Source organism: Sorex fumeus, unplaced genomic scaffold (genome assembly GCF_029834395.1).
Source record: "Sorex fumeus unplaced genomic scaffold, SorFum_2.1 ptg000122l, whole genome shotgun sequence".
Taxonomy (NCBI): Eukaryota; Metazoa; Chordata; class Mammalia; order Eulipotyphla; family Soricidae; genus Sorex; species Sorex fumeus.
Window position 1 is genome coordinate 5,598,762 of NW_026606179.1, and position 13,547 is coordinate 5,612,308.

Below are 13,547 nucleotides of genomic sequence, written 5' to 3' on the forward strand. Positions count from 1 at the left end.
TTAAGGTGGAGTTCATGCACAATTCAATCAGCTAATCAGTGACTGAATAAATAGCAGTACTCCTACATAGAAAAAAAAAAGAACGTGGGTGGCAAAGAGAAAGAGAGAGAGCCGCCACCGAGGCCCCTTTGTAATTTAATTTTAGTAAATACACAGTCCCATGAGCACCACCAGGATCGATTCCTGAGTACAGATCCAGAAGCAGCCCCTGAGAAACATCAGGTGTGGCTCAAAAACCAAATAAGAATAATAATAATGCACCAGACATTCCCCCACCCCCAGCTTTATATTTCTGACACTGGAGACCAGTGCTCTCCTATTCATATGTAACACATACATCTTCACTATAAGTGCTTGGTGTTTAGGAAACGTGCACAGGAGGAACCACACAGTATTGGGGACTGAAACCAGAACTACCTGTGCAAATCATTATATTTAAAATGTAATTTCAACTTGGAACCACATTAAAAAAAAAAACTTTAATCAGTCTTTTCCTATCAAGAGTTCAAAAGCCACACGTATCTTATATTTATCACTTCTCAGGTCAGACTAATTTTTTTTGTTTTGTTTTTTGCTTTTTGGGTCAAACTCGGCAATGCACAGGAGTTACTCCTGGCTCTGCATTCAGGAACTACTCCTGGCAGTGCTCGGGGTAACCACATGGGATGCTGGGGATTGAACTCAGGTCAGCCGCATGCAAAGCAAATGCCCTACCCGCTGTACTATCACTCTAACACAGGTCAGATTAATTTTTCAAGCACTCAATAACACCACTTTATGGCCAGTACTTGCCATATTAAATGGTAGAGCCACAGACAAGTCCCTAAGGACAAAATTTATTTTCTTAAAACATTTACAAATACTTTTAAACTCCAAGAGATACCCTCAGGCAGAGGAGGACTAGAAAGAGGTCAAATAAGTCATATTACACTTGATGTAAATAACAGACTCTCATTGTAAACTGTGCTTGACTTCCTCCAACACTTAAGCTTCTTATCTCCTCACTCTAGTTTCCTAACACTGCTATTCTGGAAAGCAGACTACAGAGCTCAATACCATGGACAAAACTGTTGTAGAAGCGAATTTATATCTATAAAACCAGTAATAGTTCCCATAAGTGAAGAGGACTTTTGTTAATGAGAGAAACTGAGACTCTAATGAGGGATCTAAACTGATAAGGTGTTACTCAATCTGAACCCAGAGGACACCACACTGGATCACCATGACTGTCAAGAAACCCAAGATTCAGAGACTGGCCAAGAAAGTAGAGGCAGATTATCTTCTAGCTTAGCTCTTTCCACCAGTAGTGAATGGAACTACCTGTTGAACTACATTATATCCACTAATAAATAACGCACGTTAAAAAAGTTGGCCAGCTACATGTTAACTAGACTTAGTGTAGTGTAGTGATCATTTCACAAAATATAAAAATACTGAATGTTGTACATCTGAAACTAAATAAATACATGTCAGTTACTCAATGTTAAGAATAAAAATCTCAGGGGCTGAAGCAATATCACAGCAGGTAGAGCGTTTGCCTTGTGTGACCCAAAAAGTGAAAAAAAAAAAAAAAAGAATAAAAAATCTCAGTTGGGAAAAAAATACAAAAACCCTCAGGCCCAGAAAAAGTACAGGCATTTTAAGGCCCTGGCCTTGCACACAGCTAACCCCAGTTCAACTACTGACTCCACACAATTCCCCAGCACTACCAGGAGTGACCTGAAGGCAGAGCCAGGCGCTGCTCAGGAGCACTGCCAGATGCAGCCAAAACAAAACACGCATTAAGTCTCAAATTCAGAAATAACAGTTGTTTCTAAGGTAAGAACAGGAGTGGTAGGCCCAGAAAGAGTGTAGGGGTAGGGCAGAAGCCTGGCACATGACCAACCTGAATCTGATCACCACATCTGATCCCAGAGCCTGCCAGGAGTGATCCCTGAGCACAGCCAGGTGTGTCTCTCCCAAACAAAAAAAAAAAAGTGAGGTGAGTAGGGCATTTGCCTTGCATGCGGCCAACCTGGATTCAATCCCTGGCATCCCATATGGTCCTGCAAGCACCACCAGGAGTAATTCCTGAGTGCAGAGCCAGGAGTGAACTCTGAGCATACTCGTATGTGACCACCAACCTCCCAAAAAAAGCAAAAAGAATGACTTCAGAAGGACTTACAGGGAGCTTCAACTGTATTTATACTATTTTTTAAGTTATGAATGAGAGGGCAGGTAATCTGAATGTGTGTGTACACACACACACACACACACACACACACATATATTTTTTACTTGGCTCTTAATATAAGCACTATTTTACATAATACTTTCGATTTCTTGATTGCCTGGGAGATGATTCAGTAACTAAATGTGTGGGTAAGGCATGAGTTCAATCCCCACATCCTCCACATATGAATATGGTGCTCATAGTTCTGCTAGTTGAAGTTCCTGGCAGCACAACCAAATGTATGTTCCCCAGTAAGCACAACCAAATGTGTGAGCACTATAACCAGGCATGAGTATGATTCCTTCTCATCAAAACAATAGCAAAAAAAAAGAAAGAAAAAATAGAATTTTTTTTAATTCTAAAGAAGGGTCAATGAGCCAGTACACGAGTTAGACTGCAGCAAGACAGGTACATGCCTCACCTGTGTTAAACCATCTGGGGGTGCAGCCCCAGAGGCCCCCACGCAGTACTAAAGTGGGGCTATGTGATCCTCAGGACTTCAGAGCCCAAACAGCCCCACATTCTAGACTGAACCTAAACCTCCGGCCCAGTTAACCAAGAATTGCTGGAAGTGGTCCCTCTACCCCCAGGCCCCAAGACACATCTCTCTGTTTGGAAGGTCCCCCGAATTATTTTTGAGATTTTTCAATATCTCATTTATTTTTTGGGGGGGGGTCACACCCGGCGATGCTCAGGGGTTACTCCTGGCTCTGCTCTCAGGAATTACTCCTGGTGGTGCTCAGGGGACCACATGGGATGCTGGGAATCGAACCCGGGTTGGCTGCATGCAAGGCAAATGCCCTACCCGCTGTGCTATTGCTCAGCCCCTCATATCTCATTTTAAATTTCACTCCCAGATTACAAGTAAATTACAAATTTAACATTTGTAATATGTTGTTTCTCTTTTGTAAACTATATATATCTCCATTATGTGTACATTTTATTGCCAACATCTATAACATAGGTTATAAATTTTTCGGCTCATTTCCTTTTATATTTTTAAGTAGTAAACAAGAAGATTCGGGTTTCATCTAACATTTGTTTTTCTAAAATATTTTGAATGGCCTAGAGTGACTGCACAGGTATTTGGGGGACTGGAGTCGTCACAAAGTTTAAGCCTTACACACAGCCAACCCTGGTTTTATCCCCAGCATCGTCTATGGTCCCGAGTCCCCACCCCCAACAACAACTATAACAACACCTTTGAAAGGCCATGACTGACTTGAATGCTTTATATCATACATATATACATTTTTGAATATGGAAGTTCAAGTACTTATAGTACTAAAATCTTGTCCACAAATGCAAACACTGTCCTCCCGCTGTTCATCGATTTGCTCGAGCGGGCCCAGTAATGTCTCCATTTTGAGACTTGTTGTTACTATGTTTGGCATATTGAATATGTCATGGGTAGCTTGCCAGGCTCTCCGAGAGCCCCTTGTGCGCAAGGCAAACACCCTATGGCTGTGCTATCGCTCCATCCAGTGTTACCTCAGAAGGTTTTTTGGAGGCTTGTTTTGGCTTTTTGTTTGGTTTGGTTCTGGGGACACACCCAGCAGTGCTCAGGAGCTACTTTTGGCTTGGTAGTTGGGAGACTGAAAACTGTTTTGCTTTATTAATTTACCAAAAAAGAAGAAAAAAATGCACATTAATATATTCTTGAGTGACTTTTTCCATTTTTTCCCCTTAACTTTGAAAAAAAAGAAAGTGTATCAGGCAACCTAGTAACCACAACTAAGGGAATATACAAATATTTCTTGAATCTTTATGTACAGAATGTATATTAAGATTTCTGAAGTAACTCAGGATTAAACAAACTAAAGTACTATTTTTTTAAACATATACACACATATACACACATTCACACAATTACCTTGCAAATAATCTGCGAGGTCTCCACCATTGCAATACTATAGAAAAGAGAAAGTAATTATAATAAGGAAATTGACTTAAGATTAACATAATCTTGGGGTCAGAAAGATAGTGCAGGGGAGCTTGCACATGGCCAACCTGGGTTTGATCCCTGGCACCCTATTTGGTCCTGCAAGTCCTATCAAGAGAGATCCGTGAGTGCAGAGCCAGTAGTAAGCCCTGAGTACCACCAAGTGTGGCCCAAAAACAAACAATTGGAATCCACAATCAGTTCATTTTAAGTGAAACAGCGCTTGTACATAATGTAAATCAAGTATGAAAAACACAATTAAGTAAAAAAAGTTTTAATTTTATATTTCTTGTAAAGAGCTAAATCCTGAATCAACTTTTTTAAATAATTCAAAATTTTAAATAACAGTCTACTTACCATTTTAAAGTTCATATTAAAAGCAACTGAAATAAAACAGAAGCTTGGAGGGCAGGGCATATGACTCAGAGGTAGAGTACACGCTTCAACTGTGTGAGGCCTGGGTTTAACCTGATATCAAACAGAAGTTTGTATGGTAACACCTACCTCCATCACCAGAAAGACAGAATTGGGTAATTCCTGAAAAGTAAACATTTATGATCATTTAAATGACAGAAAAAAATTATTGCAGTTTTTAAACATTAACAAAAACACTATATAAACATAAATACTAAATCTTGTAGGTTATTACCTTTCATTATCTTTCTGCACATTTGATAATAATATTTTCATTACTAATAAAGTAAAATAAGGCGAGAGAATAGCTCATAGTAGAGTGCATTCTTTCCATATACAAGGGCCTATGCTTAATCCCTGGCACCAAAATTAATAAAACTAAATCACACCATCCATTTTTTCCTCTACACTTTAAGCTACACTCAGTGGTGCTCAGGGATCACTCCTGGTACTCAGAGGACCATGTGGGGTGCCAGGATCAATGTAGCATGAGCCAAGTGAAAGGCTTACATCTTTACCCTGTCCTCTCTCTCTCTCTCTCTCTCTCTCTCTTCTCCCCCCACCACCCCAGCATCCTATATAGTCCCCAAGCCCACCAGGAGTGATCCCTAAGTGCAGAACCAGGAGTAAGTGCTGAGCACAGCTGGGTGTGGCCCCCAAACAAAAAACAAACAGCAATTGAGGCAAGGTGATAGTAAAGCAGTGAGGCGTTTGCCTTGCAAGCCACCTGGGATCAATAAGTAGCATCCCATATGGTCTCCTGAGCACTGCCAGGATCCCTAAGCACAAAGCCAGGATTAAATCCTGAGCATACCAGGTGTGGCCCAAGAACAAAAAATAAATAGCAATTGGCACTGGAGCCATAGTATAACAGGCAAGGCACTCGCCCTGCATGCTGCTGGCCCAGATTCAATCTCCATCATCCCATATGGTCCCCTGAGCACTGTTAGGAGTGATCCCTAAGCACAATGCCAGGAGTAAACCCTGAGCAATGCCAGTATGTGATGCAAAAATAATGTTTTTAGTTTAAAAAATAAATGACATTGGGACTGGAGCAATAGTACAGCAGGTAGGGCATTTATTTGCCTTGCACATGGCCAACCCAGGTTTGATCCCCGGAATTCCATATGGCCGCCCAAGCACTGCCAGGAATACTTCCTGAGTGCAGAGCCAGGAGTAACCTCTAAGCATCGCTGGGTGTGACCCAAAAAGCAAAAAATAAATAACAATTGGCTTCTCAATATCTTAAATTCAAAGTAAAGTGTTTTATAAAACCATTTTTCATAGACAACAAGGAGAAAACAATACAGGAGAAAGGGAGCATGACTAGCACAGCCGTCCCAAATGTGGTTTTAAGAACCAGAGCAGCAGAATTGTTTGTTATTGGCACACAGAGATAATTACAGAAATTAAGAGTAGGAATTAAAGGTGGTTAAAACAATTTATCAACAGTTTATGACTTAATCACTTAATCACTTAACTTCCCGTTAGTCGTCGATTTGCTCGAGCGGGCGCCAGTAACGTCTCCATTTGTCCCTGTCGCGTGCTAGTGTAGCCCAATGGCATCTCTTCGCTCCGGGAACATGGAGGGCCTCAAACCGATCGTTCATGATCTTGACAAAGAAGTCTGACCATCTGGTAGGTGGGCGGCCACGCGGTCTCTTGACATCCCGTGGAATCCAATCAGTAACAGCTCTAGTCCAACGGTCGTCTTTAAATCTCATTACGTGACCAGCCCATCTGATTTTCGACACCCTGGCAAATGAGACAGCGTCCCTGATCCTTGATCGTCGACGGATGTCAGAACTCCGGATTCCTTCTCTCATTTGAGTGAAACGTGATATTCCAAGCATAGCTCTTTCTATTCTTCTTTGGGAGACCTGAATGGCGTTCTCATCTTGTTTGCGTAGGGCCCAGGTCTCTGAAGCATATGTTAATGCAGGAAGAACAGTGGAATCAAAGAGATGTGCCCGGAGCCGGAGGTTCTTCGTCCTCTTAGCTATTTCTTCGACGTTCTTGAAGGCGTTCCAAGCCGCTCTCTTCCTCCTGCGCAGCTCGGGTGCCAGGTCATTTGTCATGTTGACCTCTCGACCTAGGTACACATAGCTGTTGCATTCGGAGATGGTCGTTCCATTGAGAGCGAATGGGGCGTCAGGAACAAGGCTGTTTCTCATAAACATTGTCTTCGTAAGATTCAGCTGTAGTCCTACCTTTCCACACTCACGGTCAAAGTCGGCCAGCATTTGTGCCGCTTGGCTGATGTTTGGTGTTATTAAAACAATGTCATCAGCAAAGCGGAGGTGGTGTAGTTGCCGACCATCTATCTTCACTCCCATTCCTTCCCATTCCAGTCGTCGCATGATGTTCTCGAGGGTGGCACTGAAGAGTTTTGGTGAAATGGTATCACCCTGCCGCACCCCTCCCTTGACATCAACGATCACTTCTTTGTAGAATGGTGAGATCCTGGTAGTGAATCCGCAATACAGCTCACGGAGGATCCTTGGGCTTGAATGCCCTGATTGGCTAGGGCTTCAATGACCGCTTCCATCTCAACAGAATCAAAGGCCTTCTTTAAATCAATGAACGTTAAGCAGAGCGGCATCTTGAACTCCCGAGAAACCTCAATGAGCTTGGTTATCGTGTGGATATGGTCGATGGTGCTGAATCCTTTGCGGAACCCTGCTTGCTCACATGGTTGTCCTTCATCTAGTGTTCTGCCAATCCTATTCAGGATGACTCGAGTGAACAACTTGTAGATGACAGACAATAGGCAGATCGGGCGAGAGTTGCCAATGTCATGGATGTCTCCCTTCTTGAACAGTAGTACGGTCCTGCTGGTTGTCCATTGAGATGGAACCTTGCATTCAGACAGGTAGCGAGTGAAGAGCCGAGCCAGTGTATTGATGAGTACTGACGGCAGGTTCTTCAGGTGTTCAGGTCTGACCTTGTCTGGGCCGGGTGCTGTTTGCTTCTTTACTGACGAAATGGCGTGTCGGATTTCGGAAGGGAGAACATTGGGAACGACATACCCATCCTGTGGAATTTGGTATGTCGGCAAGTGGACATGGCTATCGAAGAGATTTGAGTAGAAGTCATGGATAATCTTCTCCATTGCCGTTCTGGAGGATGTGATGGATCCATCAGGACGTCGGAGGGCAGTCATCTTGGTCTTATAGTTGGCGAAGGACAGGCGGGCGTTACGAATACTTTTCCCGGCTTCTGCCGCATCTACCAGTACTTCTGCTCTTCTCTCTTTGAGGTCTTCCTTGATCGCATCTCTGCACTGCTTTGCAAGCTCGGACGTTAGCTTGCGGTTGCCTGAGGCATGCGCCAAACCACGCTGGCGAATTAGCTCAAGAGTTTTCGAAGATAGGCGACTTTTTGTGGCTATCTCTCTCTTGGCGTTCCTCGCACATTCATGGAGGTGCTGAACCAGTCGATCGTATTCCTCGTCAATGTTGTCAACAATGGCATCTTCCCATGTTGCCGCAATAGTACCAAAGAGTTCCCAGTTGGTGGTCGTTCTGGGAGTTCTCTTTTTGAACTTTGCAGCCCTTTCTCCCCGCTCTGTGAAGTAGAATTTTGCACGAAGGAGACGGTGGTCCGATCCCGTTCGAAATTTTGGGACAACAGCGACATCAGTCAGGCAAAACCGTCGATTGAATATGATGTGGTCTATTTCATTGTGGAATCGTCCACCGGGAGACTCCCATGTCCATCGTTTAGATTCTGCCTTCTGGAACTGTGAGTTACCATGAATGGTCTTGGTTGACATGATGAACTCAGACAGTCTCTCACCCTGTTCGTTCCATTCTAGGCCATGGGTCCCGATGTGAAGTTCTTCAGCTGATCTTCTCGGTCCTATCTTGGCATTAAAATCACCCACAATGATCTTGTAGAAGGTGTGGTCTTCTTTATAGAACTTCTCTAGCTCCATATAGAACTTCTCGATTTCTCTTTCATCATAATGAGATGTTGGTGCGTAGACAACGAAGATAGAAACTGCAGGCAGTGAGCCACATCTATTCAAATGTAAACGTCCGATTCGGGTTGTTAGGCATTCGAATGAATCAATGCTCTTGGCCAAGTTTGTGTTGACAAGGACACCGACGCCTCCAACACCTTTTTTATCGCATGTTCCGAGGAACAATTCTTCTCCAGTGTCGAAAACGGCATGGTGAGATTCGTGTCTTCTTGTCTCGGTCAGACCAATGATGTCGTACTTGATCATTCGCGCTTGTACCATCAGGTCCTCGATGGATGCATCTGATGCTAGCGTACGTGCATTGAAAGTACAGACGATCATTTTTGTCTTCCTTCGTTGTGGCAGCCTAGGTCGGCCTTGAGATTTTGTCGGCCTCTCCTTTCTCATCCTTCTCAGTGCTGCCATGTCGGTGAAGCCTTCAGGGTCAGGTGAATGAGACCAGTTGTAGTTACTGGTTTTGGCATATCGAATACACAGCGGATAGCTTGCCAGGCTCTTCCGTGTGGGCGGAATACTCTCGGTAGCTTGCCAGTCTTTCCGAGAGGTATAGAGGCTTTTGGGGTGACCTCTAATCACCCTTGTAGGTGTTACCATATTTGAACCCTATCAAATATGGTACGACAATTCCAGAAGACGGGTATTTAGTGTCTTATGATGTGTCGCACGGCCGCTTGCGGCCGCGCGGGTCCGGAAAGCGTCCTGGAGTGTGGCGACGGCTGGGTAGTGGAAGTAGTGTCCAGTTTATGACAATTGCACCTAATAATAAAGCTCTAAACATTTGTAGGTCCTTTTTAAATCTCCTTTTTACAACAGTTTATTTCAAATTAAATTTAATAAAACTAGCAGTTCACACAACTAGCAAAAGAATTTTGGGGGCCATAGCTGCTATGCTCAGGATTTACTCCTGGTTCTATGTTCATGCATCACTCCAGGAGGGCTCAGGGACCATATGGGGTGCCAGGAAATCATGCAAGGCTAGGACCCTACCAACTGTACTATCTCTTTGACACAATAAAAAAATGTAATGATGCCTCTCAACAGCTAGACCAGAATACTTCCACCCAATATGAATCCATACAAGAGATTGCTACAAATGAGTTCACTATGATCGACAGTCTAAATGAAACAACTCAAGAATTAGGATAATTATGGGGCAAGAGAGGGCATTTGTCTTGCACATGGTCAACTCAGCATCCCATATGGTCCCCCACACCCACCAGAAGTGATTCCTGAGCCTATGTAGAGCCAGGAACAAGTTCTGAGCACTGCTGCTTGTGGCCCAAAAACTACATCCTACTCTTGGGGCTGGAATGCTCCTGGGGCTGGAATGATAGAGTGCAGTCATTCTGTATCTGTCCCTCTCCTTCTGATTCATTTCACCAATCATGATACTCTCCGTGTCCATCATGTATAAACAAATTTCATGACTTTGTTCTTCCTGGTGCTTATGTAGTATTCCATTGTGCCATAGACTTGCGAGGGGTGGGGGAAACCATAGAATAACCAAGGACAAAGTTTAGTGGCAGAGTGGATGTGTTACATGCATGAGGCTCTGGTTTCAACCAGCACAAAACAAAAAAAAAGATGAGTACCTTCATGATTCTCATTTAGGTAAAATAATCTCAAATATGACATAAAAGCACTAAATGCAAAACAAACAATAAACTGGACTTTAAACAGTGACTGTAATCAAAATTTTTTTCATCAAAGTAAACCATTAAGATAGTAGAAAGGTTGGTACCAGAGAGAAAGTACAGCAGGTAAAGCACTTGCCTTGCACATGCCTAACCCACATTCAGTGCCCAGCACCCCATATGGTTCCCTAAGCCAGTCAGGAGTAAGCCCTCCGGTATGGGTCACCGGGGGTGGGGGGGTGGGGGGGAATAAGCAAAAAGGGAGTGACAGTGATGAATCTCAGTTGCAGGAGGCAAAACCTTAACTCCTCACTAAGCTCAGGGATCACTCCTGGTGGGGCTCAGAGACCATATGGGGTGGCAGAAGTTAAGAGGTTAGCTATCTGCACCTCAAGTGACTCATTCTCTGCACTCTTATTCTAGCCCCAAGAGTAGGACGACTGAGATACAGCTATGTGATAAAGGACACACAGCACATACAAGCCCTTCATGTGTGAGAACTTTGGTGCAATCCCAAGCACTGACAAAAGAAAAAGAAGAGGCAGTGCAGGATAAATAATTTATAACACATATAAAAAGATGCATGTTCCCAATATGTAAAGAGCTCTAATTAAAAAGAATGCAACAGTAAAACAACTAGAAATTCCTGTAGAATTTTTGTTTCTGAGCAACTTCTGATTATAACCCTGGGGATCACTCCAAGCTGTGTTGGAATGACTCCGGGGTGCTAGAAATTGAACCCAGGCTTCCTACATGCAAAGCATGCTCTCTAGCCCACAACAATCTCCCCAGCCCAGCATACAAAGATATTTAAGTTACTAATAAGCTAGAAAAGATGCTCAACTCAGCAGTCATTAGGAACTGTAATTAACAGTTATTAATTAGATATCATAACAAGACACCTCATCGAATGCAAAAATCGGGGGCCAGAGTGATAGTACAGTGGGTAGGGAATTTGCCTTGCATGCGCCCAACCCAGGTTCAATCCCCAGCACTCCATATGGTCCCCTGAGCACCATCAGGAGTAACTCGAGTACAGAGCCAGAAGGAACCCCTGAGCATTGCCGGGTGTGTCCCCCTCCCCCCCTCCAACAAAAAAGAAAAAAAATTGTCAAATGTCAGCAAGGATGTGGGGCAATTTGGACAATCAAGCACTTTCTGGTATCAGAAAGTAAACTGACACTGCCAGTGTCTACTGAAGCTGGGCCTTGGCACTACTCAGAATACAGAAATTCCTCTTATTCATTACTCCTTGCAAGATCCATTTCAAATCAAGAACTGATGAATGAAGAGGGGAAGCAAAGGAGAAACCACAGTAACAAGTCATTTTAATTGCTCACACCTAGACTTTTAACTCAAGGAGGCACTGTTGGGGAGAATATAAAGATAACATTAAAGACGTCCTTGACATAAATGCTGGCTCTGTAGTAAAACCTGCCTTGACATAAATGCTGCCTCTGTAGTAAAAACATGAGACCGAGTTCAGTCCCTAGTGTGACCTGCATGCAGAGCAGGATCTGTGCCTGGCAAATGGTTGAGATCCTTAACTGCACAAGTGATTTCTCACCACAATGAGGTATGCAGGAGAACCATAACTAAAAAGATGCAACCACAGCCAGAAACACAACCCCCTGGTAAAAACTGTAACAAGATATTCTCAAGCACCACCTGTAGAACGTGACCCCTGGAGAATACAATCACATATGCAAGAACCACAAGTACTGCAGAACCCCTGGGGTCTCAACAACAGCAACCAAGTGAAAGAAAGGGGGGAAATATGTACTTAAAAATCTAAAATATACAGTCAATAATTCTCAGAAACACTGAATATGAGACTGTGGATAAAGCTCGGTAGTATAGCACACAACTCACAAACACGAAGCTGTACCTAGAAGTGACTTGCACAGTGATTTTTTTCTGGGAAAGGGAAATAAAGAGCAGCACATGTACCAGGGCATCTCTTCTAGTTTATATACTTCACTGCTAGGCCATCTGAATTGTTCTTCCACTGAGAGTCTATTACTTTTGCAACTTAAAAAACACTGGAGAGATAGCAAGATGCTTTCCTTGCAAATGGCCAACGTGGATTCGATCCCCTACACCAAATATGATCCATGGAGCCCAGCCAGGAGTGATCCCTGAGCAGACTCAGGAGTAAGGCCTGAGCACCAGCAGGTGGGACCCAAAACCCAAGAGGCAAAAAAGAAACATTATGTTTTACACCTAAAACTAATGTTACATGTAAATTATGTCTTAATTTTACGTTAAAAAAAATAAAAGCAAGTGAAAATTAAGAGTTGATTTTAAGTGAATAAACAAGTGAATGAAGAGTGAAGTCTAAAACTCAAGATAGATGGGCATCAGCAGCCTGACAGTGCCTTCAGGCTTCCTGATACCCCAAGATTGCTGCTGGGCCTCTGGCCAGACCCCAACAGAGTGACCAAGTTTCCCAAGAAATTAAATGAGCATATAGGGAACCATGCCTATAAACTATCTCTGGCTCAGCAATACAAGCTTATATACTGGCCATGCTTCAGAGACCCATAAATCTTGAAAGAGATCAAAAGTTGCAGTTAATCTTGGACCCATGCAAAGCTGAACAGACTGGGGTAAATGGGAGGGTGGGCGGGTCAGCCTGCAGCCCGTCTAAGCAGAGCCCCAGCAGCCACTTGCTTTCACAATCTAAAATCACCATGTCCCCAGGTCTGTCTCAAGACAGACCTCACTGAGACAATCTGCCAAAAATTCAGGTATGCAAGTTTTGTGACTGCTTTCTCATGGTTGGGCTGGGTTACCTTACCAACCTCCATTATTCCAGAAGCCTCAGCAGTCACATCCACACCCCAAAGCTGACACTCAGTTAAAAGAGCTACTGCAGCCATACCTTCCTGATAAAAATACTGAATGCTCTGAACAATGATGACCTCTTAGCACTATACTGTAAACCATAATGCATAATAGGAGAGAGAGAAAGAAGAAAAGTGCTGGACATAAAGGCAGGTTGGGAGGGGAATGATGGGGGTGGGGGAGGGAAACAGAGGATCACTGGTGGGGAAAATGTGGAGGGATGGATGTTGGATCATTGTATGACTTAAACCCAAACACAAACAGCTTTGCATGGTCTATCTCATGGATATTCGATAAAAAGGGCTTTTTTCAAATAAAAATAAAAGTCATACGGGGGAACAATCTCTCAGAGCAATAGTGCAGTGGGTAAGGCACTTGTCTTGCACTCAGTGAACCTGGGTTCAACCCCTAGCATTCTATATGGTCCCCCAGGACACCACCAGGAATGATTCCTGAGTGCAGAGCCAGGAGTAACCTCTGAGCATCATTGGGTGTGGTTCCCCACCAAAAAAA

General features: G+C 43.5%; 1 protein-coding gene across 3 annotated transcripts in view; it reads right to left on the bottom strand.

The window, feature by feature from the left end:
• The window catches only part of ULK2 (unc-51 like autophagy activating kinase 2), a 124,230-nt gene that overhangs the window by 97,517 nt on the left and 13,166 nt on the right, over positions 1–13,547 (bottom strand). For all 3 annotated transcript variants that reach the window (XR_008795380.1, XM_056136875.1, XM_056136874.1), the window contains exons 4-5: positions 4,659–4,691; positions 4,086–4,122 (exon numbers count right to left, since the gene is read on the bottom strand). Coding sequence is in view for 2 of the 3 variants with exons in the window: in XM_056136875.1 (XP_055992850.1) it covers positions 4,086–4,122; positions 4,659–4,691 (70 nt within the window). In the remaining variant the exon portion in view is untranslated. The remainder of the gene's footprint in view (positions 1–4,085; positions 4,123–4,658; positions 4,692–13,547) is intronic.